Source organism: Anguilla anguilla, chromosome 9, assembly GCF_013347855.1.
Source record: "Anguilla anguilla isolate fAngAng1 chromosome 9, fAngAng1.pri, whole genome shotgun sequence".
Classification (NCBI taxonomy): domain Eukaryota; kingdom Metazoa; phylum Chordata; class Actinopteri; order Anguilliformes; family Anguillidae; genus Anguilla; species Anguilla anguilla.
In genome coordinates, this window is record NC_049209.1 from 15,372,402 (window position 1) to 15,396,109 (window position 23,708).

Genomic DNA, 23,708 nt, shown 5'->3' on the forward strand with positions numbered 1-23,708 from the left:
TTGTGAGACATAGTTAGGGAAAAGCTTTAATTGCTGCTCAGTCATGGTGTCAGAGGAAAACTAGTATGAAGGAGCAGTTGTGGCTGGGAAGCAGAGCTCAGTTTAAGCCAGTTTGAGGCTAATGGTGTTAGGTAATGAAACACTATAAAAATGGTACTGGACGATAAGGAATTTTTAAGAACCACAGATGTCAGTTATACCATAAACAGTACATTTATTTGAAGGCTTGGATGACAGATACCATTGAAAACTAATTCATATTTTGACTAATACTACAGAGAGGAAAAACCACATCAGGTCAGCACAGTTTATCCAGGTCAGCACGGGAAGAGACTGCTGGGTATTATCAGCGACAGCTGCATCTGGAGTAAAGAGAAAGAGATGGATGGATGGATGCAGTATCATGCTTGGCAGGTGGAGTTCTGAGGAGCCTCCCAGAACATGGAAGATTTCTAAAGGGAAACAGCTGTGTGATTGGCTAACATCATTCAGCTGTCTGAAGGTTAGAGGCAGGGTTTGTAGGTGGGGCCAGCGAGGGATGGGCCAGTGGGATGTTAGAAGTAGGGTTTGTGGGTGGGACCAGTGGGGATGTTAGAGGTAGGGTTTGTGGGTGGGACCAGTGAGGGATAAGCGGAGCACTTACGTTTGCCTTATCCTTTTCCATGTGGTTTCAACAACTTCCTTCAAGATTGTGTTTTCTAACTTCAGTTGAGATATTTTTTGGTATGTTTCATCAGGCATCTGTTTGATCTGTGCAGATAAGAGCAGGGTATGAGGGCAGAAATAAGCATGTCAAACACTAATCACTTCATGCAACACACTGCTCATTCCATACAACACAAAGGCACAATTAAGACCAAAGATGCACAACGTGACTGACAATGAGTCTAAAAAACGTAAACATCTGCAGTGAAGACAATTTAAAGCGAGTCAATCCACACCAAAGGGATGAGAAAACATACATTTCCATAACAACAATTCCATATGCTTGTTGTGTATTATTATTCTTGAGTGCCATTAATCCTTTCACCTATATTTTCTGTGTGTTCTTACCCAGTTTTGTTTTTAATATTGTCTTTTCCATCTATTGAACCACTTAGCTAGCTAACATTAGCTTGTTTGGGTAGCTACCGCAATGTTATATTGCCAGTAGCGCTAACGTTACAAATAAATTTCTTATAAAATTAGACAGTACCAAAAAAATCACTAGTCCAGGAAGGATAAAATTTAATTTAACATATTATGTTGCATCACAGGGCATTGGTTTTTGATATCCTGTTAGAATAATGTTTTGTGCTACATTCATATAGCACTCGTTTCTCTTCAAACAGCTGAAGCAAAGCACCCTCTCTCAGCAGTCCAAAAATCTGCCATTTAAAAAAAATAAATGGTATCCACTGTGCTACTTATTGATTGGTTAAGCTGACCAGTGTCTCCTATGATGTATTCTTTTGTTCAGATTTAAAGATTTGACATGTTTAGTTTTGACGAAGCCAGTCACCGACAGCAGACATTCTAAAACTGGGCAGTTCACACTAACTAGATTCTCTTCTAAGATGTTAAAAAACCATCTCGTCTTGTCTCGCATCTTTGGTCTGAACTGGCCTTAACACTACTCATCAATTACAACACTAATCACTCCAAACAACACTACACCATAAAGCACTAATGACTGCATAGAACACTATTCACCGCTTACAACACTAATCACTCCATTAAACACACAGCACACCTCATACATCACTAATCAAGCCATACAACACACTACTCGCTCCTTACAATCATGCCCAAAAGTAACCAGTTTCCCTTGTGAGGCTGTGCTGTTGCCTGTGGTGGGAGGGTGAGGCTTCATGGAGCCCAAAACTGGCAGAGCTATCCTATGCTTACTGTTGTGAACCAATCATGTGTCTTTACACAAGTAAGATAGCTCACTGTCCTATTACTAGGTGCACCCTTGAGTAAGGTGCTCAACAGAGATAAATTCAGTAAATACCTGGCATTATAAGAGGAAATTACTCCACTGTTATAGCCCTACCCTCATCTTAAGGCTTTCTGTCTCCTTGCAGGAAGCCTGGGCCTTCACCAGCTGGAGCTTCACCTCCCTCTTCTCTGCCCCTTGGTGGTCAGTCAGCAGCTCCTCCAACCGTGCTGCCTTCATTTTCTCCTCTTTCAGCTCCTGGGAATGAGTCACCTGGCTCAGAGGACTTCCCACGCTAACGCCACAACCACATACACACTGCACATCTGTCTACTTAAATTTTCCTTCGCTTCCACCCTAACGCTCGGCTCTGACATCACACTCCCGCCCTCTGCTACTGATAGATGCTGTTCTCACTCCCTCCCTCTGCTACTGATATACGCTGTTCTCACACCCTCTCTCTGCTACTGGTAGTACTGTTCCTACATCCTCCTCCCTCTGCTGTTGATACATGCTGTTCCTATATCCTTCCTCTGCATCTGATAGTGCTGTTTTCGCACCCTCCCACTGCAACTGATACATGGTGTTACTGCATCCTCCCTCTGCTAGTGCTCTTCCTGCATCCTCCCTCTACTACCCATGACTGCTGTTCCTGCACTCTCCCTCTGCTTCTGATAAGTGATCTTCATAAACCCTCCCTATACTCTCACCAGATCCCCAGCACCCAGAACGGAGGGGTTCTTCTCCCTCAGGATGGTCACTACTTTGGCCATCTCCTCCTCTGACAGGACCAGAGTGCTCAGCCCGACCAATATCTGGTGGAACTCAATTTTGTTGCCTGCATGTGCAGAAATGAGGGGGACAGGCTACCATGTTGTTTAACAAAAACAGAGAGATTGTCATGCTGGTTTAAAGAGCAGGGTCTATCATTGAACGTGAAGGAGTGTCTCTTCCTACAGTACCTTTGCCAGTCTTGGACTTGGACTTTAGTGCGTCTTTTTCTGATGCAGGGGCCTGGTCCACTTTAGTCTCTGGGTGACATACATGCAGAAGAGAATAATTGTAAAAATACATATTATCACCCACCAGTTATGTGATATCTGGCATAAATGACATTACAGTTGTAAATGGGCTCTCCACTGTATTGGATGAAGTGAGTATAAATTGCCAATAGCGAGAGAGGGAGCATACTGTCTCAGGAACGTCAGTGCGAGCTCCTACCTTTGTCTGTTTTCTTCAAAGTTATCTTTGCCCGTTCATCCTTCACGATTGTGGCATCTTTGTCCACTTTGGCCTCTGTTTTAGAGAAATGTACAATAATGCATATAACATATAGTGTCATTCACCAGAAGATCCTGCAGGGCCTAAAATGCAGTTGCCCTCAAGTTTTAAGTGTAGAATTAATTACATTACTGACTTCTCTATCGAGTTCCTACCTTTGTCTGCCTTTTTCTTCAAAGCGTTTGCCAATTTGCCCTTCACTTTTGCAGCATCTTTGTCCAGTTTTGTGTCTGAGAGAAATGCACAAAAATGCAGATGTGCAGATATGACTGATGGGCAAAATACAATTACTCTCAAACTTTTTGCATTCAAATTAAGTCACTGACATTTCTGGTAACTAAGCCCTCTATTGCAACGAATTAAGTAAACATAAATAGCCAACTGAAAGAGAGACTGTTAAACTTGTCTTTCAGGATGGAAACACGCAGAAAAGTGAGACTGCCACGATGCCTCAGTGGAGGTAGGTGTCCCATTGTCTCGGATAGAGAAACAGCCAGTGTGAGTTCCTACCATCTGTCATCTTCTTTGAAGTTTTCTTTGCCAGTTCATCTCTTGAATTTGTGGTTTCTTTGTCCATTTTGGTCCCTGTTGGGAACAAATGTACAATAATGCACATAGCAGATGGATTCATTCACCAGAGGATCCTGCAGACACTAATGGCCAAAATACAAATGCTAAAACTCATTGATGCAGTTTGTTACCATTAATGTCTAGCCTAAATGAGCCCATTGTAATGGATAAAATGAATGTAAATTGGCAGTACTAGTAAAGGAGAGATCACCATGTTGCCTCGGGAACTATCAGTGTGAGTTTGTACCTTTATCCGCTTTCTTCTTTGCAGTGTTTATTATTGGCTTATCCTTAGCTTTTGTGGAATCTTTCTCCAATTTGGAGTCTGTTCGAGATAAACATACAATGGAGTCATTAGCTAGAAGATTATGCAGACTAATGGGTAAAGTACAGTCAGCTTAATGCTTCATCAAAGCAATTCATTACTGACTTCTCTAATTTAACTGAGATCTCTGCAATCGACCAACGCCTCCACCATTTTGACTGTTTTCATTTCTCTGTGCAGATGAACAGGCATTTTTAAATATTCGCCAGTCATTTTGCAAGGAGACGTAACACAGTGTTTTCAGTTCCTGTTTTTTTTGTTTTCAGAGGGATGTCCTCACCTGTTTTACTGTTCTTTTTAGGGTGATTGTTCGGGTGATCGCACCCATCTTTCCTTGCTCTCTTCTTTTTATTTGCTTTCTTCACTAATCCTCTTGCTTTTATCCTCCTGGTGATCCTCTCAAGTAAAGATGTCTTCCTCAAGACAAGCCAGGTCATTCGGCACATGAACACTGTGATCAGTGTGTACACAATCAATAGCTCCATGAGCTTTCTGTAGGGACAGAGAACCATAGATGGTGAGCGCACCAATTAATGCACTGTTGGCCTAAATTAACAACTGTTAATTGCAAGCTAACCTGCTTGGGTACAGTTCTCAACATGCAATAGTCATCAATGATTAAATTGTGCCAACATTGCCTCCTCCAGTAACATTATCAATCCACCTATAGGAGATATCAACTCAACCTGTTACATTTCTATATACCAGCAAGTTGAGTTCAAAATATATTTAAATTCTAAAGATATTATGAATTATACTGGCCTTGTGTTGTTTCCTGCTCATGATCTTAGTGTTTCAGCTAAATAGCTACAAACCTGACCTAGAAATGTGGCAGACTGTTTAGACATGTAAACAGTACTGCACACAGTGAAAGTAGTAACGCAGTAATTCTGTTGGTTTGGAATTACTGCCACCTTGGTATATAGCATTATATTCTTTATAAACAAAAGGGTTTATTGGAGTTTTAATGTGTGGTGTTTTCACATGGTGTCTTGTTTTCTGTCTTGAATTTCCTTCTTCTTTGTTTTTGATATTTGAGTTTTTGTAGTCCTTTCACAGCTCCTCACCATGGAAACTCATCACTCACAGATATAGAAATGAATAATTAGTTAATGTTTTGCCAAAAATCTTGCCTAACTACCTCAGATTTTCTTGATGTTGCCAAAGTAGCCTTATGTGAACTGCAAAAGCAACTAAGGCTCAGAAGGCTAAGCAAAGTTGTTTCCAAGGTTACCAAGATGCCCAGTGCAAGATGTCAGATGCCATGGAGTATGATCCACTGAGATACTTAGTTGCCATCTGTGTCATTTTTTAAATTAACGTCCAAAATTACTGAATGAGCCTTTAATGTGCCTTTTATGTATTGACTGTAGATATTTCTGAATAAACAGAAATGTCATATCTCTAGATTAATGCAATTAATGGCTTAATTAATGTAAATTTAAATACATGGGTGCATTCTGTTGAGGAAAAGTAGGTGTATACTCACCAAGTAAATAACTGCAAATTCTGATGGTCTCTCTTTTTGATAATTTAATCATTGAAATCCCTCTGATCTATACTGTAATTTTGGTCTTCTCCTGTCAATTGCTCTTTCTCCTAACTGCTCACATTTGTAGACAGATCCTTTAAATAACTCCTGGTTCCATTCTGACATCATAGAGGCTAAGAATCTTACAATTCTAACCTGTTAGAAAGTGATGCTCACTTTTCCCTAGGAGACCATAATTGTTGTGATAAACATCTAAGGCCCTATTATGACATCACAAAGGCTAAAATTCATGAACATTCTAGGCTGCTTGAATGTTTTCCTGGGGAGTCAGAAAAACATTCAAGTCATGAACCACTTAAGGCCCCATTCACACTAACCCCCCAATACAATGTGTCAGTGTTTATTAACCCTGAAACAGTCAACGTCTTAAAGAAGTCAGGTGTTTCTCCAAAGAAAATTGAAGAAAGGTTGGTGTTCCTTGTCCAAACATTGTGTCACAATACAATGTCCACATGGGAGGAGTTCACCTTGCTGACATGTTGGTGGCCTTATACCGCACCCCTGCAAAATCCCACCGGTGGTACATGTGCCTCTTTTGGCAAATGGCTGATATAGCCATCAACAATGGATGGCTGCTGTATCGCACGAGATGCCAAAAGCCTTGGTGTTCAAAAGCACAAAAAGCTCAAGACATTCAGGCTGGAGGTCGCAGATGCACTTATCCACGGTGGAAAGAAGAAGGGAAGGCCCTCCAAGGGAAGGGAGGAGGATGTGCCCACCAGATGCATCCAAAGACCAACAACCCCAAGACCCGTGAATGATGTCCGCTATGATCAAGTGGATCACTTCCCAGTTTTTATTGACAAGGGAAGGTGCAGGTTCTGCCCAGATGGACAGACAACCATCTCCTGTCAGAAATGTGGTGTTCGTCTGTGCATCATCACCGGGAAAAGCCCACGCAACTGCTTCCAAAAATTCCACAAACAATGAGAGAGGAAGGAAGGAGGAGGAGGAATGAGAGAGAGGAAGTGAGAGGCATGGTGGTTGTTCATTTGTATGTGCCTTGTCCTTTTTGAATCAGTTGAAAAATGTTAGTGTTGAAAAATGAATCGTAATGTACTTTTGTTTTTACGTTACTTTTTATGTGGTTGCTAGTCACTTGTTAGAACTGGACTGGAATTGAGAGAAATGATCAAATCATTTTAAAAACTTGTATGTGTGATGTAAATGACCAGGGAAAACAAAAATGTATCACTTCTCTTCATCAAATAAAACATTAAAAGGTTTACCATTTTGGCTCTTTTTACACCTTAATAGGGCAATGTATCCTGGGAGATACAACTCATAAAATCTGAAATATACAACATATTAAAATAATATGTGTGGAAATGTTTTACTTGGGTGCAAATGAGATAAGTAGTAACATTAAATTATTTTTTACAACTCATTTTCCACTCCTGCCTGTTTAAGGGTTAACCACACTTCAGACTCAGTCAGTTTTCAGACCCACTTGTGACAATTAAGTAGCTAGGTGGAAGTTAAATTGTGTTACTCTGTTACATGCATCACTTCTTAATATCACAGACCAAACAAAAAACCTTCTTACTTAATGGTGGTATGTAATGGTACATACGTTTAGGGTTTCAGACTTCTACTGCTGACTGCCAGTATGCTACTGATGTTACTGAAATATGGTACAGTATTAATAGCTTGTAGGAAAACCTACAATTGTGGATGCAATAAAGTGTCTGAAACAAAAACTGGCTCACTAGCTAAGGTAAAGCTACTCAAAATTGGTTTTCTTTTTGCTAATATGTTTTTGCACAGTTAATCAGCAGGGAAATGTTAATTTCATAAAAAGTCAAGAAACATAATTGTGTAACGTTAGCTGTTGTATGAAATCAGACCAATTTCATACAATTTAAATAAAATGAATAGGATGTCACCTGCAGGTAATGAAACTCTTGGTTGCGTCTTCTCTAAAGGCTTTAAAGGGATATTTCACTCTGTTACAACACAAATTATTTTATGGAACTTACCTCATTGTATTTGCGTAGTGTGAGTACTCAAGAATATGTTGCTCAGTTAAAATAACAACTGGATATTTTTCTTTTGTAAGGCAATAAAGTGTTGAAAATACACCAAATACTCAAAAAAAAGTTTTCATTGAGGCACCATTAAACTCCCAATCTACATTATACAAACGTTTCTCTGTGGTACTGAACTCTCTGCTTGACTCCAAATATTGTTTCACAGTTGTTGCCATTGATACCTATGAATCTGGAAGTTGCCTGATACATGCTATACCAAGTGTGACTGAAATAGCATAGCAAGTGATGACAGCTATGAATGACCATACCGAATGGAGCTACAACTACAACTACAGCTATCAAGGACAGGAAGAACAGCTATGAATATCTTTCGCACTTTAGCCTCCAAGTGGGATGTGTACAGATGTGGGATGTGACTTATGGGGAAAAAATGTGGACAAAGTCATCATGGCCACATGTGCGCTCCATAATTTCTTTCAGAAATTTGTTTCCTTGCCTAATCACCTGGCTCAACCTTAGCCACAGCAAATGTGCCACTGGACACACTGGTGTAGTTGTGCCAACTGGGTTACCAACTGCTGTTACCATGCATTGATATACTGTTGTATTTACTAATATTAGCAAAGTAAAAATAAATAAATAAATAAATCCAGAATTTCTCTTTAAAACATATTTTCTTGAAGATTCACAGTTTGTGGAAATCAGTGAGTGTTCAAGGGCAGTGCATATCCAAGGGAGGGGAAAATGAATAAAAAACAATGGTACCCAGTGTACGATAAAACATGCACTCATGCTTTTTTTGACACATTAATGGATGCATTAATAGAACTAGTTTTGGCTGGGTAGTCTCCTGCTCATTGTCTGACTACCATTCCCCTTTCATTGTCCCTTCACAATATATTTTATGACACTGCAGGAATAATCCCTTGCTTGCTTTTAAACTCAGTCCAGTCCCATCCCATCCCCGTGTTTGATACACTTGTGTGTAACTGAGAAAGAAACATGAATAAGTAACAGTTGAACTGAAATGCTAAATAAATTCACAAACATGCTCAGCACAGGTGAGGAAGAATTAGTGAATTGCACAGCTGCAAAGTTTATAAAGAAATACATAGTCAAAGGAAACCCAACTTTGTTTTCATTAGTAGCACAGAAAATAATCATGAATAATTATCACAATTTAATTGAGACAATTTAAAAATCAAGAATATATTTTTTTTAATATAATTTGAAGATTTTTTATGCCCCAAATGGAAGTTTGACTTTTCAGACAGTATTTCAGCTATATTTTCTACACGTATTTAAATCTTAATACTTGCCTCTCCTACCCAACAGGCTGTGGCATTGCACCACTACCCATGACTAAGCATGACTGTTTGAATCTAGTATGGGTGATGAAAAATAGCCTTTTGACTTGAGACATTCATGTTGCCTTTTAATTCCCAACGGTCTCTTTTTATTGCTTCTTTTGTTTTAGGAAAAGGTCACAATCCAAGGCCATCCTTATCACTGCCTCTACAATAAAAAGGAAGTTCTCTTCCGGGCACACTGGTGGGCGTTATGAATGAAAAACAAAAGACAAGTGACAGGGTAAAATCCTGCAGTTCTTTTTACTCTCATAAACTCCAAATGTCTCCCCCTATTCACTCTGCATGTCCCTGGTGAGTATTAACATGGATTGGGGGTAAATGGAATATGTTAAAAGTGTTGTATGTTGAATATATTGAAAGACAATATAAAGGTATTGCAATACTTCACAATATATGGGGAACAATAAAAATGATTCTCAGATGTTTCAATTGATACATAAAAAATTATGCAGTGAAACGTTTATTTTACAGAAAGGCCTTGTATTTACATTATTGCAGCATATTCAAGTTATGTGATTGACAGCAACATATTGTTGCACTATATTACAGTGGGTTTTATTTAAATAAAGATGGACTTTTTGTCCAAAAAAGAAAGGCTCATTTGAATGAACTGAAGTCGCAAGATGACTCCATTGACAGGTTTAATATAAATAGGGTATTAGTATGATAAATTGCTCATTCTCCTTCTGTTTAACACATGAAGGCAAGAAATGATGGTTGATGAAACCCTTACATTTCTGCAAATGAAGCCTATACTTTCAGGGATCAGCAGTGTAACTCAAACTTAAAAACCTGTGGCTTATCCGGTTTATTCCTCCTCTGAAATCGTACAATTACTGACCAAAATCCTTTTTAAAGAATAATAGGATTTTCTTGTGGAACAAAGAGACTCCATTATTCTGAGAGACATAAATCGTAAAATGGATTTAAGGGGCAGCTTTCAGGTTCAACCCCATGACATGGTATTGTTTTACATGCAGCAGTTGTAATATATTACACTCAAATAAATCTCTCTATTCAAATTTAAGCCAAAAAAAAAGATGATTTCAACCATGGTGACTGTAAACTCTCTAAACCAAAAGTTCCCATGCCTCCTTGTGGCTCAGGCTTATATGAGTGAGGAGTCTGCCATTAAGATTACTCTGCCCCATGAATGAACACCCCTATATTTTTTTTAACATTTAATTAAAGTACTATTAGTGCATGTGTGCAGTGTACTGTTTTTGTGTAACGTGATTTTAGCATGGAAGTTAGATGGAAAAACAGCAGGCAGTCTGGTTAAGGTGAGTTTCCAGTCTTTGTCAGAAGATGATGGGCAATGTCTCTTCTGTTCTGGCCAACATAGGAATCTACCACCAAGTGGCCCGAGCACACAACAGATGTGACTGTGAAAAGCAGGCTCAGAAGGGGGAGTGCCAGATGTTGAGAGGTTGCATAACGGAGGTATCTGGTGTGCAAGGTCTGATAGTCTGAAGGTATGAAGGGGTAGTCCCCTTAAGCAGCACAGTAGGATAACACCATGGTTAATAATAAATTTGAACTTTGTTAAAACATTTTTAACCTAGGCTTTAAATTGTTCATTATTAATGTATTGCATTTTCTCATTCAGTTCATTTTAATGCACCTAACTTACATTGTATACTGCTTATATTGAGACACTGAGATTTATGCTGTTATTATTGTGGGTTCCAATGCATGACAGTGCATTATGAGGAATGGTTAGATCATCTCTAGAACAGTCCTGTAGAATATAGAAGAATGTACATAACAGCCAATTAAAAATTGCCAAAATTGCAGACAAAATCAGAGGAAAATTTATGGAAATTTCTAACAAAACATACTGGGTAAATTGTAGCATGCTTAGCTGGAGTTTAAACCTCATGTTTAATATCTTAGACTGCAGAACTGCATTACAACTGGAGCAAATATATCAATCAGAAAAATTAGGATTAGCTGTTACAACTGTTATGCAGTCAATACACATTTTGTAACTTTCAACACATGTGCATGCATATGCCTCTTCAATTTTGTGGTAAGGAAAATGTAGCACATTTACATGCCAGTTGAAAAAAAATCCCCTGGTTTGCATAATTTTGTTCAGAGCTGATACAAGAAAATTGTCATTGCAATGGTGTATTATAGAACACTGCTCTCTCTCTGCTTTAATTATTTGCCTGAACAGTTCACTGCCTACTGGGCTAAACAGGAGACTCTGGCTTGTAATTCACATAGATCTGCTTTCCAGACATGATGTACAGGGGCTTGCTCCATGTGGGATTCAAGCTGAGGTTCCACAGGAGATTCCAGAGACTCTCATTCAAGCAAAGTTGAATCATTTGTTATGCTTATATACCAAAATGGGTCCATACATCTTTAAAATAGCAATTAGCAATTAAAATAAATTAGTGTAAAAAAAACAATAATGAGTTATTACATTTCTGGATGCAAACATCCAATATGAATGAATCTGTGTTTGTGGGTACGTACAGCAAGATTTTTGAGCTCAGTCTATCTGGTAGGTCTTCAATTTACAGTGCCGTGGAAAAAAAGTATTTGCCCCCTCCCTGATTTCCTCAAATATTGTATTTTTTATGCCGAATGGTTTGTTTTTTAGACAAAATGTAATTTTAGTCAAAGGGGAACTCAGAAAACACAAAACACATTTTAAAAATATTATTTAATTTACTTAATAAAATAATTAGCCATGTCAAATACCCATATGACTCATGTGAAAAAAAAATAATTTCCCACTTATTTACTCAGTCAACCAATTAACCAAATTTAATTGATAATTAGATTCAGGTGGTTGAACACAAACAGGTTGATTCTTGTTGAATCTAAATCTCCCTCAAGATTGAACCTTACCACGGTTCCACAACCACAGTATTGTTATTGAAATGTGTTGTTGAACAAGTTATTGATATATATTGGTATGGAAATGTTTCCAAAGCCATTCCTAAGGCTCTGGGACTCAACTGAACCACAGTAAGAGCCATTATCTCCAAATGAAGAACACTCGGAACAGTTATGAATCTTTTCAGGAGTGGCCGGCCTGCAAAAATTTGTCCAGGGGCACAGCGATAACTCATACACCAGTACACAAGTGCATTAGTCAAGGAAACGGGGGACACTGATCAACCACTAATCATACCAGTTATTCCAGAAGGACAAAAAAAATCCATTGAGGCGTTTGCAAAAGTGAAAAACAAAATGGATGAGTGGATCAGTAAAAAGGGAAAGTATAATTAACAAATAATAAGAAGTGTGCATTTATGCTGAGAACAGCACAATAAAAGAACTGTGTATGATAATAACTACATTTTACAGAAATAAGTAGGTGTAGATATAACTCCATTTTATTGAAATGTTGTAGCATTGCCAATTCTTCTTGCTCAGCAATTGATTTTTGTGACATCGTAAATTGGCAAATGCACACTCACACAAAGTGTACAGTGCAGTTTACAGTTTACTTCATTTGTCTGAATTGAAGTAGGTCACCACAATCTGCCTGCAGTAGAATGGCTTTTTATGGCACATTAGTTTGAATGATCATATTTTATCTCATAATTATTGCTGTAACAAACAAACTATTGATTATAATGTTTTGCTGTTGACATTGTCATCAAAGGGACTTTGGCTTATCATTTTGATGGAATTGTCACACATTGTCAGGCTTTTTAAAAATAATACATTCAATAGACTACAATGTAACATAATGGTAACTATAAGTCTTTAGGTCCATACTGTATACCGTACTATTAGCCACCCTCTACTGGCAGGTATAATTACAACACAAAAAAAAAATCCAACTCCCAAATTACAATTAGGTAATGGAAACTTCTCCATAGTCCTAAGACACTCCATAGTTCTAAGATGTGCACTAGATAGCATCAATACTGATGTCTTTTCTGCCTCTTGACAGGCATTCATTCTGAACTAGAAACACTGGCAGCAGCACACTGTGTTCTGGGTGTCCTAGTTACACAGTTTTTTATTGGTACCCCCAAAAATGAAAGGTTCTGCTCTCCCGGTCCGCAGTCGCAATCTCCCCACCTGCAATTTCTGGGCTACATCCATGATTGGAACTCTGGCACCACTACTGGCTGGAAGAGTGCATATGGTTCATGTAACATTTTTTGGTTCCGTTTTAGAAACCAGCTTTAAACAGAAATAAATGGAAAAGCAGTTCTAATTATCCAATTTTCTAGGCAATTACAGCATTGAAGAAATTCAATTAGGCTTGATATTTTGACATTTCCATTGTAGTTTTTGACACAATATCTAGGCAACTGGGTTCACAAAACTTTATTTTAGGTCCTAATATGACAAAGTGTCAAAAACTCCACTGAATAATGTGGAAGAAGTAAGGAACAGAGAAAGGTACTGAATCATATTTTCAACTAATCAGTGCTGAATTTGTTTTCTGTGAGTTTAAGTGACTGTGATTTAATTTAGGCCTAAGACACAATGTTTTTGTTTATTAATTTACTCTCTGGTCATTGAGGGAGGCAAATATGCGTCCAGTAGTGGACCCTGCCGTTTCATTCTCGTTTCTTAGTGTTGAAATATTCATGTGCCAATCTATGGAGTTTCATTCTGTTTTGTGTTATGCACATTCATGTTTTTGACGTACACTGCATGCCAATACGATGATGTTGTCGATTCCTTTAACACTAGTAAGGCTGCGTTATTTCTACTACCTTAAACCACCAAGTCTTGTCCAGCATTACAGAATTGATTTCAGCACCCACAGCAACGTAATTTAATAAAGATTATGAAACATTATGTTGCAAAACCATGTTCTTGAAATAAAGGTCACGACTGCATAAATTTCAACATTTTTCTTTTTAATTTATATCGGTTTTGTTATATAGGTAAGTGAAAATGCACCAAGGCGAATTACAGATACATTGAGAGAAGTGCTAAAATGTGCAAAACAGGCAAGAAAGTATTTAAAGAAATACAAAACACAATAAAATAACTCATAACAAATTATGCTGGCTTCTCCCTTCCCTTTGCTACCACTATTTTGACATAGCAAAATATGTACTGTCTCTCTCTTCTTACTCATCAGTTCCACAGGGAGCACACAGCTTTGGATGTTTATGTGAGCACACAATCAATTGCAAACACGCAGTTGTCTTTGGCCATATTCGGACTGCTATTGCCAACCTGGCACTGCACTTTCTTCCCAGAAGTGATAGGTGTGCGAGGTGATGCTATGACCGTGGCTGCTCTGGCGGCTGCTGCTTCTGTCTTCGACTTCATATAATTTTCATGCAGCTCGCATGCAGAGGTCCATGACGAAGTCATTCATCTGTAATTCCAGTGCTTCCTCTCATCCCATTTGCTTAATTGATTTTGCCATCCTGTAATCTATCCATCGCTTATCCAAAGTCGCTCTTTCAGTGAAAACATGAAAGTATGTTGGCGGTTATAAACCCATAATTTCTATGACTACAATGCCCCCAATTATTGATCCCCACACTGAAGTCAATAATCAACGTAAATCATCTTCATCAAATGATTGCAGTGAATTAATTTTGTGTGATTATATGTGTGAAATTAATTTTGATAGCGCTTGACCCAGCAATTGTTTTCAAATCGTCAGTCATTCAGTTGCTGAATAGGTTGCCAGAGGAGAGAGCAACTCATTCACATTGGGGTATTAGCACCTGTTACCTATTGTCTGGCAGGAGGGATTTGTGAAGAAAATGGTGCAAAATGCCTGTATTTTTTTAATGAGTCAGTTTTTTAAAGCCCAGCTATTTAGGAAAAGTCATGGAAGGAGGAAAATATTGCGTTTGCAATGATGGAGTAATCAGCATTTTAGTCTTCAATGGCGTCACCTCTGGCCTTTCTAGTGTTAAGGCAATTGTTATTTTTCACTGTGGTACCAAAACTTCCAAACGCACTTTCTACTGCTGCCTTTATGCATATCATATTCTTGTGAAAACCCTCATATGTCATTTTGTTTGTAAGTTCGGGAATCACTGCTCTGAAGCGGGTAGACTGCGATACAGTAATGACCTACATTATATTCACAAGCAAGGGGTGGGAAACTCGACCCATTGCTTTCTCCATGTCCAATCTGATAACAAATACATTCTATTCCCATATATTATAGCTTCTGGTACAATTGCATGCCAGCTTCTTCTGTTATGTTCATTAGGCTGCTAATAGTTCATGTTGTATAGGTACCCTGCATCTCTCCCCAAAATGTTCATTCATTAATGCCTATGTCAGTCCGGTTGAAAAGTAAAAATAAATTAATATTTTAAACATTTGACACTTTTTTGGCATTAGAAAGGATTACTGCCTAGCAGAGATCTCACAGAGCATGCTGAGTTTGTACTTGCAAAAAACATACTAGTTGGAGTTCTGCCCTCTGATGTCATTGCCAGCTGGTACAGCAGTGGCCACTTTCATAATAACGGACGTATACAAGCGGAACAGGATGTCCGGATCCGGTTCAAACCTCAGCGTGCATCAGATGTAGCGGAAGATTTCCTCCGACAATCTGATATATTGGAGTCACTGATCATCTGTGTGATCTGATGCTGCATTCTCTAGCCATCTGCTTGTTCTGCAGCATGCCCAGAGCTGAATAGTGATGTAGTGGTTAATAACCATGAGAATGTATTATACATGTTGATGTAGGCCTACCAAAATTAATTTAATAAACTGCATTTTTACTAGTAAGTCACCTTTTCATTTTTGTTTCAATTAACTACTGTCCTCTGTAAGAGCTCCAGTACTGTGCAAGAACTCCTCTACAGACAAAAAATTAAAAAATTAAAAAATTCACAAAATGTCACATGTAAGCAATTAATATCAGCTGTTTACAACCCTGCTGGTTATTATTACTAACTAGTTACTGGGAAATACGTTATAGAGTAAGCTACATTTCATTCATAATACATTTAGGAATATAAAGCTGGAGATAGATTATTTGAATTGAAGCTCTCTTGCCCTTTCTCCTGCCCCAGCCTGGGCACCTCCAAAGATGAAGGATGAGAAGTGAATGTTATAATGGATTTCAGTGGACAACAGTGTCTGCACATTTTATTCAGATTGTAGTTCAGATTAACAGTTTTAATAAATTCATACTTACACAAATATTCATACATAATGCAGGCATCAAAAGGGACAGTTATCTAGAGAGCTAGCTCAAAAGCTAGTTAGCTTTATTTATTTTTTCAAATTCTTTTATATTTTAAAAACATTGCATCAAAAGAATCAATAATATTAAAGCAACACAGCATCTGATTCAGTCTTGATTTTATATTCTCATACTGTATGTTATTTACCTGAAATTATATAAATTATTCTTTGTTCCTGAGAGGGGACAATCTGTGACTAATATGCAAATGAACCCAAAACAATTACCCTCTTCAACTTTCAGTTTTGAACACCCTTGTGCTTTTCACGGCAGCACTGGCTATGTGTTTCGGGTGGAGATTTATTCCACTGAAGACATTGATTAGGACCCCAGTGATGAACCACCATCTGATCTGGCATCCACATGTCATTGCTTTCAGAGATCAAAGCTGGTGCCTGCATAACAGTTCAGTTCATTACAGCTAATGAGGGGGAACATCCTGGTTGGGAGTTGATGATCAAGGCCTTCAGTCAGGAAAAAAAACTATTACATTCATCAGGAGGCCACACAGACTATGGCTTGGTCAAGAATCAAGGTCCAGTAATCTAGCACTTTTGACCTCATTTAATGCGGTTCAGTTCACTTTCTGATCAAGAGCTGTGGCTAACCCCTTCTGATTAACCTTTCAGACTCAAATGTAAATACACAGTTGTATAAGAGTAAGCATTCTGAAGAATGATCCAAACACGGGCAGTAAATGAAAAACTAATGCAAAGGGTTCCGTTGGATCTGTAACAAGGTTATTATCATTAACTGAAACTAAATTGAAAATGTGGTGTGAAAGAAAAAAAAAACATTTTGCTAACTGAAATAAATACAGACTGAAACTAAACTGGAACTATATTGAGTTGTTCCAAAACTGCATGAAATAAAATAAAAATTATTATTAATTATTTTTAGTTTTTGTCTGTGATCCAGTCGCAGATGTCTGTGAGAGTATATATTGGCATTATATCCTTTCCCTGTTGATCGTGGTAATGTTGTGAAATAGCAATACTAGAAGAAGAATACTGGTCCTGCTCTCACTCCTGTCGTTCTCAGCACGCTGACAAGGATGTTAAATGCCACCATTACAGCTAGCATTAAATTGCAAAAAAAAATAAAAAAATTCCAGGCTAAAGCACTTTGGCATTGTCATTATGCAAATACTGGCGATGCAAAATGCACCCCATGTCCTGTTTTCCTCTTTTGTGTAGTATTTCACTTTTCTGAGCTAAACCCAAGTTCTGTAGATGATGTGACATGCGTGACATTGCCACAGCAGGCACAGTGCCGTTTAATGAGTTTAATATGACAGGCTCCAACACCATCTAAAAGTATCAGACCCAGCGCCCAATTAAACGACTTCACATTGCCAATTGCAATTAATGTTGATGAATTCCTGCATATATTTCTTTAAAAACGTTTGTTACATAAGAAAACAAAACATCAAATATATGGATATTTAGCTTGCATTTTTGCAGTATCTATGGATATTTAGCTTGCATAAAGGCATGCTTTAAAATATGCACCAGATTGAAGTACAATGAATTACCTAATGGCAAATAACTTGGATATGCAAGCCATAAATTTGAATACAGTGCAATCCCTAATGCTCAGCTCTCAGTGTAATGGGGTGTGAAGGAGGTACTGGTAGTCATTCCATGCAGACACATGGCATAGTGTCCTACAGTGCAAACACTGGGGAATTTCAACAGCTTTTCCGATCAGACAGTTTGGCAGAATGCAATGTCCACACACAAGACTGACCAAAAAAAAACTCCAAGTCCTGAAAGGTATTAAAATGAACAGATCCAGATTGTATTTATTGTTCCCAGCAATAAATATAATCTTGAAAACAGGAGGGAGGGTGGGGGGGGTTATCCTTGACTTCTGCATATGTATCCTATATGCATTCTTTCCTAAAGGATATCATATAGTCTATAATGTTAAGGTGGTTTTCCCTTTGAAATGACAGTTTTGGGCCCCTGCTATGGGTCTATGGATCAAGGTTTAAAACCTACCATAGATACACAGGATAAATGCACACATTTAATATACATAGTGAGACTGTGGGTGCAATCAGAGGCACAATGGGAAATTCCAAACTGGTGACAAAGTGGGGAGGTATATTTATAGTGAAATAGTGAGAATATTTTTCAAGAGGGTTTAATCATAAGTTTAAAGGAAAGGTTCCTGTCATAAGGAATGCCTGTGCATAAGGCGACAGGCGAAGCTCAGAGCTATTTCACTTGTCCACCGCTAACTACAGCACGAGGAGCAGGTCAACACGAGGAGCTTTATTTCATTATTGGCGATGGACCACACTTTCCTTTGATTTTATGCATTTTTAAAGCTTCTGCCATTCATTGTATGTTAGTGCCCCGTCACAGTTTATCACCTGTGGTGCATGTTTTCATTTCAGATGAGTGGTTCTCTTTTGAAATGGCTCGGTTCTAGGGGGAGAGTTTAGGGCCAAAGGGCTATACAGGCAGATCAGGCAATGCAGAAAGGTAGGCCTAAAGTACAGTATTAACTGTAGACTAATACAAATCACCACTTTGCATGTCTAGCACTGATTTTCCCCCCAGACAATAATACCCATAATTTTGACATTAAGATCAGCTGACAATAAAGCAGTCATTAAACTAGTGCTGCCCAAAGTAACCTCTCAGTTAATTCACATAATTAAATGATGATTTTTATTGAGATGCATGCATATCTCTTGTTCATACAAAGCAGGACAATCCAGTTAATTTGGATTTGAAAATAACCAGTGCCTACCCTACCACTTATTGCACTACACTTTACTGATTAAAAAAGAGTTGGCTGTTTCGTTTTTTCATTTAGCAACAAGCAACTAAATAATGAGCTAGGGAAGATAGTGGAACCTACAATTTTAAAAATAAATTGTTGAATAACCTGTACACTGTAGCTGTCACGCAAGTAAAATCAGAGTTTTAAATTCACTTCACACCAGGTTTTATTCCCACAGTACACTGTGGACAGCCCAATGTATGAGGTCTTGGTGGGAGATTTGCCAATGTGAGGTAATTAAGTGCTGTTTTGCATAAGAAACGGTACAAATGAGAAGCACTCGTGTATGCCTGTACTCTGCATTACTTATGAATCAGACCGCCCACTCGCGTGAAATAAGATTAAAGCAAGTAGGCAAAAAAAAAACACCTTCATTATTTGTTGATGATGTCTAGCAAAACATCATTGCACATATAGATAATGGAATTTATGTAACTATTGGAAGTATATTTTAATATCAATTAGAATGTGTGCCTTCTTTAAGTTCAGAACCAAAGCAAGGTGTATGTAAGTCTTGCCTTCCATAAATGGGTTGGACCTGCCTCATTTATTCAGCTGTACTAACTGTGGCTGCTGACAGCCGTGCACTGAGATTACATTTGAGAGATTTGCCAGTAATTACAGGGCGTAGCATTGTTTGATAGCTACTTTCCCTTTTTCCCCCAACCAATCACAGTCTAATCACACCAGTGTTGAGTTGCACCAGGGTCAGTGATTATAATCACACTGATTCCCAAAACATCCTTGGTATTAACTCAATTAATGTAAATTACTTAACATAGAACACGTTGACGACCATCCGCAACAGAATTGCAGCATGACTAGTTATCACCTTTAAAATGACATCACATCAAGGCTAGGTTCAATCATGAAATATAATGCAAAATGCAAATCAATTTGAAGAGTAAAGTGTTCTTTTAGCGTGACAATTTAATGGCAGAGTAGAAACTTGTAATAAAAGAAAAAAAAAAAGCCTCACGTTCAAGCCAGGACAAAAGGAAGAATGCATCAATTTATGTGATGTAGACCATTAACCGACCAAAAAAATAAATAATTTTTTTTAAAAACTGAATTTGTGCTACTGTTGGCTTTTTACAATGAAATATGTCCCAGTGATACAGTTCCTGTGATAATCTTTCAAGTCCCCCTTCCCCTTCTATGACATTTATCTTTCCTGATTAGTTTATACACAACTGTATTGGACTTGTGCTCAGCCACATTGCAGTATATTACATTTAAGAATTTGGCAGATGTTCTTATCCAGAGTGAATTGCACAGAGTAAAATTTTCCTTGCAATCCATTTATACAGCAGGATATCTACTGAAACAATTCATGTTAAGTGTCTTGCTCAAAAATACAACAGCCGTGCCCCAACATTTGAGTTACAAACTTCCATAACCATTATACCATGCATGTTATACAGAATATAGTAGTATATATGGTAGTGTCTCTGCAATACTATGTCATGACCTTTATTGATCATGACAGCCTCTTCAAGAAGACCACCATGGATGCTATACTCTGTACCCTGGAATACTGTCAATTCATTATTACAATGCCATGAAAGAGTATTTGCCCCCTTCCTGATTTCTTATATTATTGCACATTTGTCACACTAAATTGTTGCAGACCTTCAGACAAAGTGTAATATTAGACAAAGGGAATCTGAGTAAACACTTGAAACGCTTCCTGTAATTTGATATCAGACTTTCATACCACGACGGGGGAATTTTTGCCCAATCTTCTTTGCAGAACTGCTTTAACTCAGACAAATTGGTCAGTTTTCTGGCATTAACTGCTTTTTTCAGGTAACAGCTTCTCTATTGGGTTCAAGGTGAGTGTTTCACCAGGCCCCTCCAAAAATTTTCTTTTTTTACGTTTCAGGCTTTCAGACGTGGACTTGCTGTTGTGTTTTGAATTATGGTCTCGCTGCATAACCCAAGCACGCTTCAGCTTCAGTGCACGGAGAGATGACTGGACATTCTCCTTAAGAATTTCCAGGGCAGAATTCATAGTAAAAGAAGACAGGGGAAAAGTGGAACACAAGAAGATATTCAGTTAACGAAAATATTGGGGAAAGCAAAACTGCTGGGAAAGTGCAGGCAGGGATGGGCAGTGAGCCTTGGGGACCAGGATTCAGGCCACGAGGAGGGGCATGTCCGAGTCTGCAAAAAACGAGAACCAGAGACTGTTAGACACAGAGTGAGGGAAAACCAGCACACCCCTTGAGTGAGGCCGCAAGACCTACATAGGGCTGGCAGCTACTTGTGTAAAGAGGAAACTGGTGTGGTCACTAGTACCAGCTGCCTGATATAATTACTGAATGATAGACCCCGCGATGCTGTCCTTTCTGCTGCAGGCTGGGACGGTGAGTCAAAGTTGAAGTGGAGTAGAGTGGCGGCTGATGCCAGGGAGGGGCTCCCAAGGCTCGTACCACACTCCGCCCCCTTCACCTTGTCCGGGGGAGCCCCAGCTGTCCAAAGGGCATGGTGGAAGGGCAGGCCATCCATGTTACCGTGCTGCATCCCTGGGTGATGCATCACCTTCAATGAGAGGGAGTTGACCAGTCGCTGGTATCCTTTTTTGGCCATCCACTGTAGACGGGCGCCATCCATCCCCAGGAGCAAATTCTGCCCCAGCAGGTAGTACTGCAGGGAGGAGAGGGCCCACTTAAAAACCAGGGCCTCCCGCTCCACAGCAGCATACCGGGACACACTGGGGCGGAGCTTGCGGCTGAGGTAGATGATGGGGTCTTCCTCAGCCCCGAAATCCTGGAACAGGACGGCCGCAAGCCCGGTGTGGACCACAAACGCGAAGTCCGGAGCGTGGAGATCAGGGCTGAAGCGCAGGCTACTCTTGAAAGTCTGGAAGGCTGCTTCCTCTCAAAGTCCCGAACTGACGTTCTCCGGCTGCCCCTTCCGGGTCAGGTCTGTGAGAGTCGTGGCTGTGGATAAGGGCAAGCCTCCCCAAATAAATGTTTTAAAAGAACAGCTGTGAAAATATCTGTTCTAGTGAATTCTAAGGGGAAACTACTACAGATAACTGATGAGTAAGGCTGGGTGTTTGTCAGAGAAAAATTGGCTGTAGTTGTTGAAAAGCATGGAAAAGGCATCATACTAAAACTATCCATCCTTCTAGTTGTCTGCCTGGAGACTTATCAACAATTGAAACGCCGCCTAAGCTTCAACAACCCATTTTAATCACCTCTAAAAAAATCTAATATCATTTAATGAAATCTAGATAATACTCAGTGTTTCCCTACATCTGCCAGTGAGCTAATTCCACTTCCTCCACAATCTCACATATCAAATACAAGAGGGTCCCCAAAAGCTTTGGAATGCACCCAACCAAACCTTACCGCGTATAACAAGTATAAAAAGATAGTACCAGATCTGTGTTTGTCTGTTTGTTATTGTTATCCTGTCTGTTTATTATTGTGGTTCCTGTTTGTCTCATGGATCAGTTCATTTGAAAGTTGAAGTTTTATTTGACGTTTTTGTTCCCCTGTCTTGTTGAGAATCTTGTTTTTGTTATTATTAATTATACATAAGAATTGGTATTTTATTTCTTATTCTTATCTCGTCCTCTTTCGCTATATAGTGATGGAGGTGGGGGAGACTGACAATGTATCAATAAATGATGGACAGGGAGGGTGGGGAAGGGGGATTTAGTATGTGTCAATGAAGGGTATGTGGGGGGAGGCGGTGGGGTTGGGGGTTGGATCTTCGGTCTCGAGAGATCAAAAAGAGGGAAACGTTTTTCAAATGTTGCCCAATATTGAAGCAAAACCTTTTCCACCATAAGGGTGTTCATCAGCATTCTTGATGTATTTCCTGTATTCCAATATTTTTCTCTAATTATGTCCATAATGAGAATGTATATTTATAAATAAATATACATATTTTGGGAGTCCTCATACCTTGGATATGTACATTCATGTGATAGCAAAATGCAGTTATGAGATTCTCATGATCTCACCGCAACCAAAGGATCTGTTGGGTTTCATCGATTCTCATTGTCTCACTAAGATGTCATCTTCTGATCACTCTCCAGAATCCCTGAGTTGTTGTCAATCCAAGCTGCAATACAACTTCTCTGCTGACAATAGCACTTTCTGTACGATCTTCATCTGCAACCCTATTTGAATAAAGTACAGAAATAAGGAGTAACAAAAAGTACACAGAAGTGAAATTGCAATTTTAGTTTATTAAATTAATTAATAGATCACATGTGCAGCAGTGGGAAATGATTGAAATAACATGCAACAGTAACAAGTGCTTGAAGTTTCAAAAAAAAAAAAAAAAATCAACAGGTAGTTGCCAGCTGCCAGGAACAGCCTACGAGTGAAATACAGTACATGTATTAGGCCACCTGTAGTTAAAAAAAAAAAACACTTTAGGTAGAGAAGACCTGTTAATATATGCACATTTATTGAATGACAAACCAAAGTATGAACATTTTTTCCCATTTCTACCTACAATAACACAAAAAAGTTTAGTTTTACATTAAAATAATCCTAGACACAATTTTCCTCAAAATAGCCTCCTTTGGCTTTAAATACAACTAAATTAAGTATTGGAAGTCTATCTAATCACTTTGCAAAGTAGGAGGTGGTGGGGTGGGAGGGAAGTGGAGGGGTAGTTAACATTACATTGTTACAGGCATTTGGCAGACGCTCTTATCCAGAGCGACGTACAACAAAGTGTATAACCAAAACCAGGAACAGGTGTGTTGAAAAACCT

General features: G+C 38.8%; 1 protein-coding gene across 1 annotated transcript; it reads right to left on the reverse strand.

The window, feature by feature from the left end:
* Positions 1-278: 278 nt before the first annotated feature.
* Positions 279-6,172, reverse strand: LOC118235852 (kinectin-like). The gene is made up of 11 exons (XM_035433710.1): positions 6,114-6,172; positions 4,375-4,586; positions 4,017-4,094; positions 3,710-3,784; positions 3,355-3,429; positions 3,140-3,214; positions 2,881-2,949; positions 2,629-2,756; positions 2,036-2,176; positions 644-750; positions 279-362 (listed from the first exon to the last, which is right to left on the reverse strand). Exons 1-11 carry the CDS (start codon positions 6,170-6,172, stop codon positions 347-349), a joined length of 1,035 nt encoding a protein of 344 aa, XP_035289601.1. The 3' UTR covers positions 279-346.
* Positions 6,173-23,708: the final 17,536 nt, after the last annotated feature.

Excerpts from the sequence above, each read along its gene's own strand:
- LOC118235852 (XM_035433710.1), bottom strand. The coding sequence starts at position 6,172 with ATGTACCACCGGTGGGATTTTGCAGGGGTGCGGTATAAGGCCACCAAC. Across the intron at positions 3,785-4,016 it reads AAAGAAGAAAGCGGATAAAG|GGACCAAAATGGACAAAGAA; the intron begins GTACAAACTCAC and ends TGTTCCCAACAG. Across the intron at positions 3,430-3,709 it reads TTCAAAGAAGATGACAGATG|ACACAAAACTGGACAAAGAT; the intron begins GTAGGAACTCAC and ends CATTTCTCTCAG.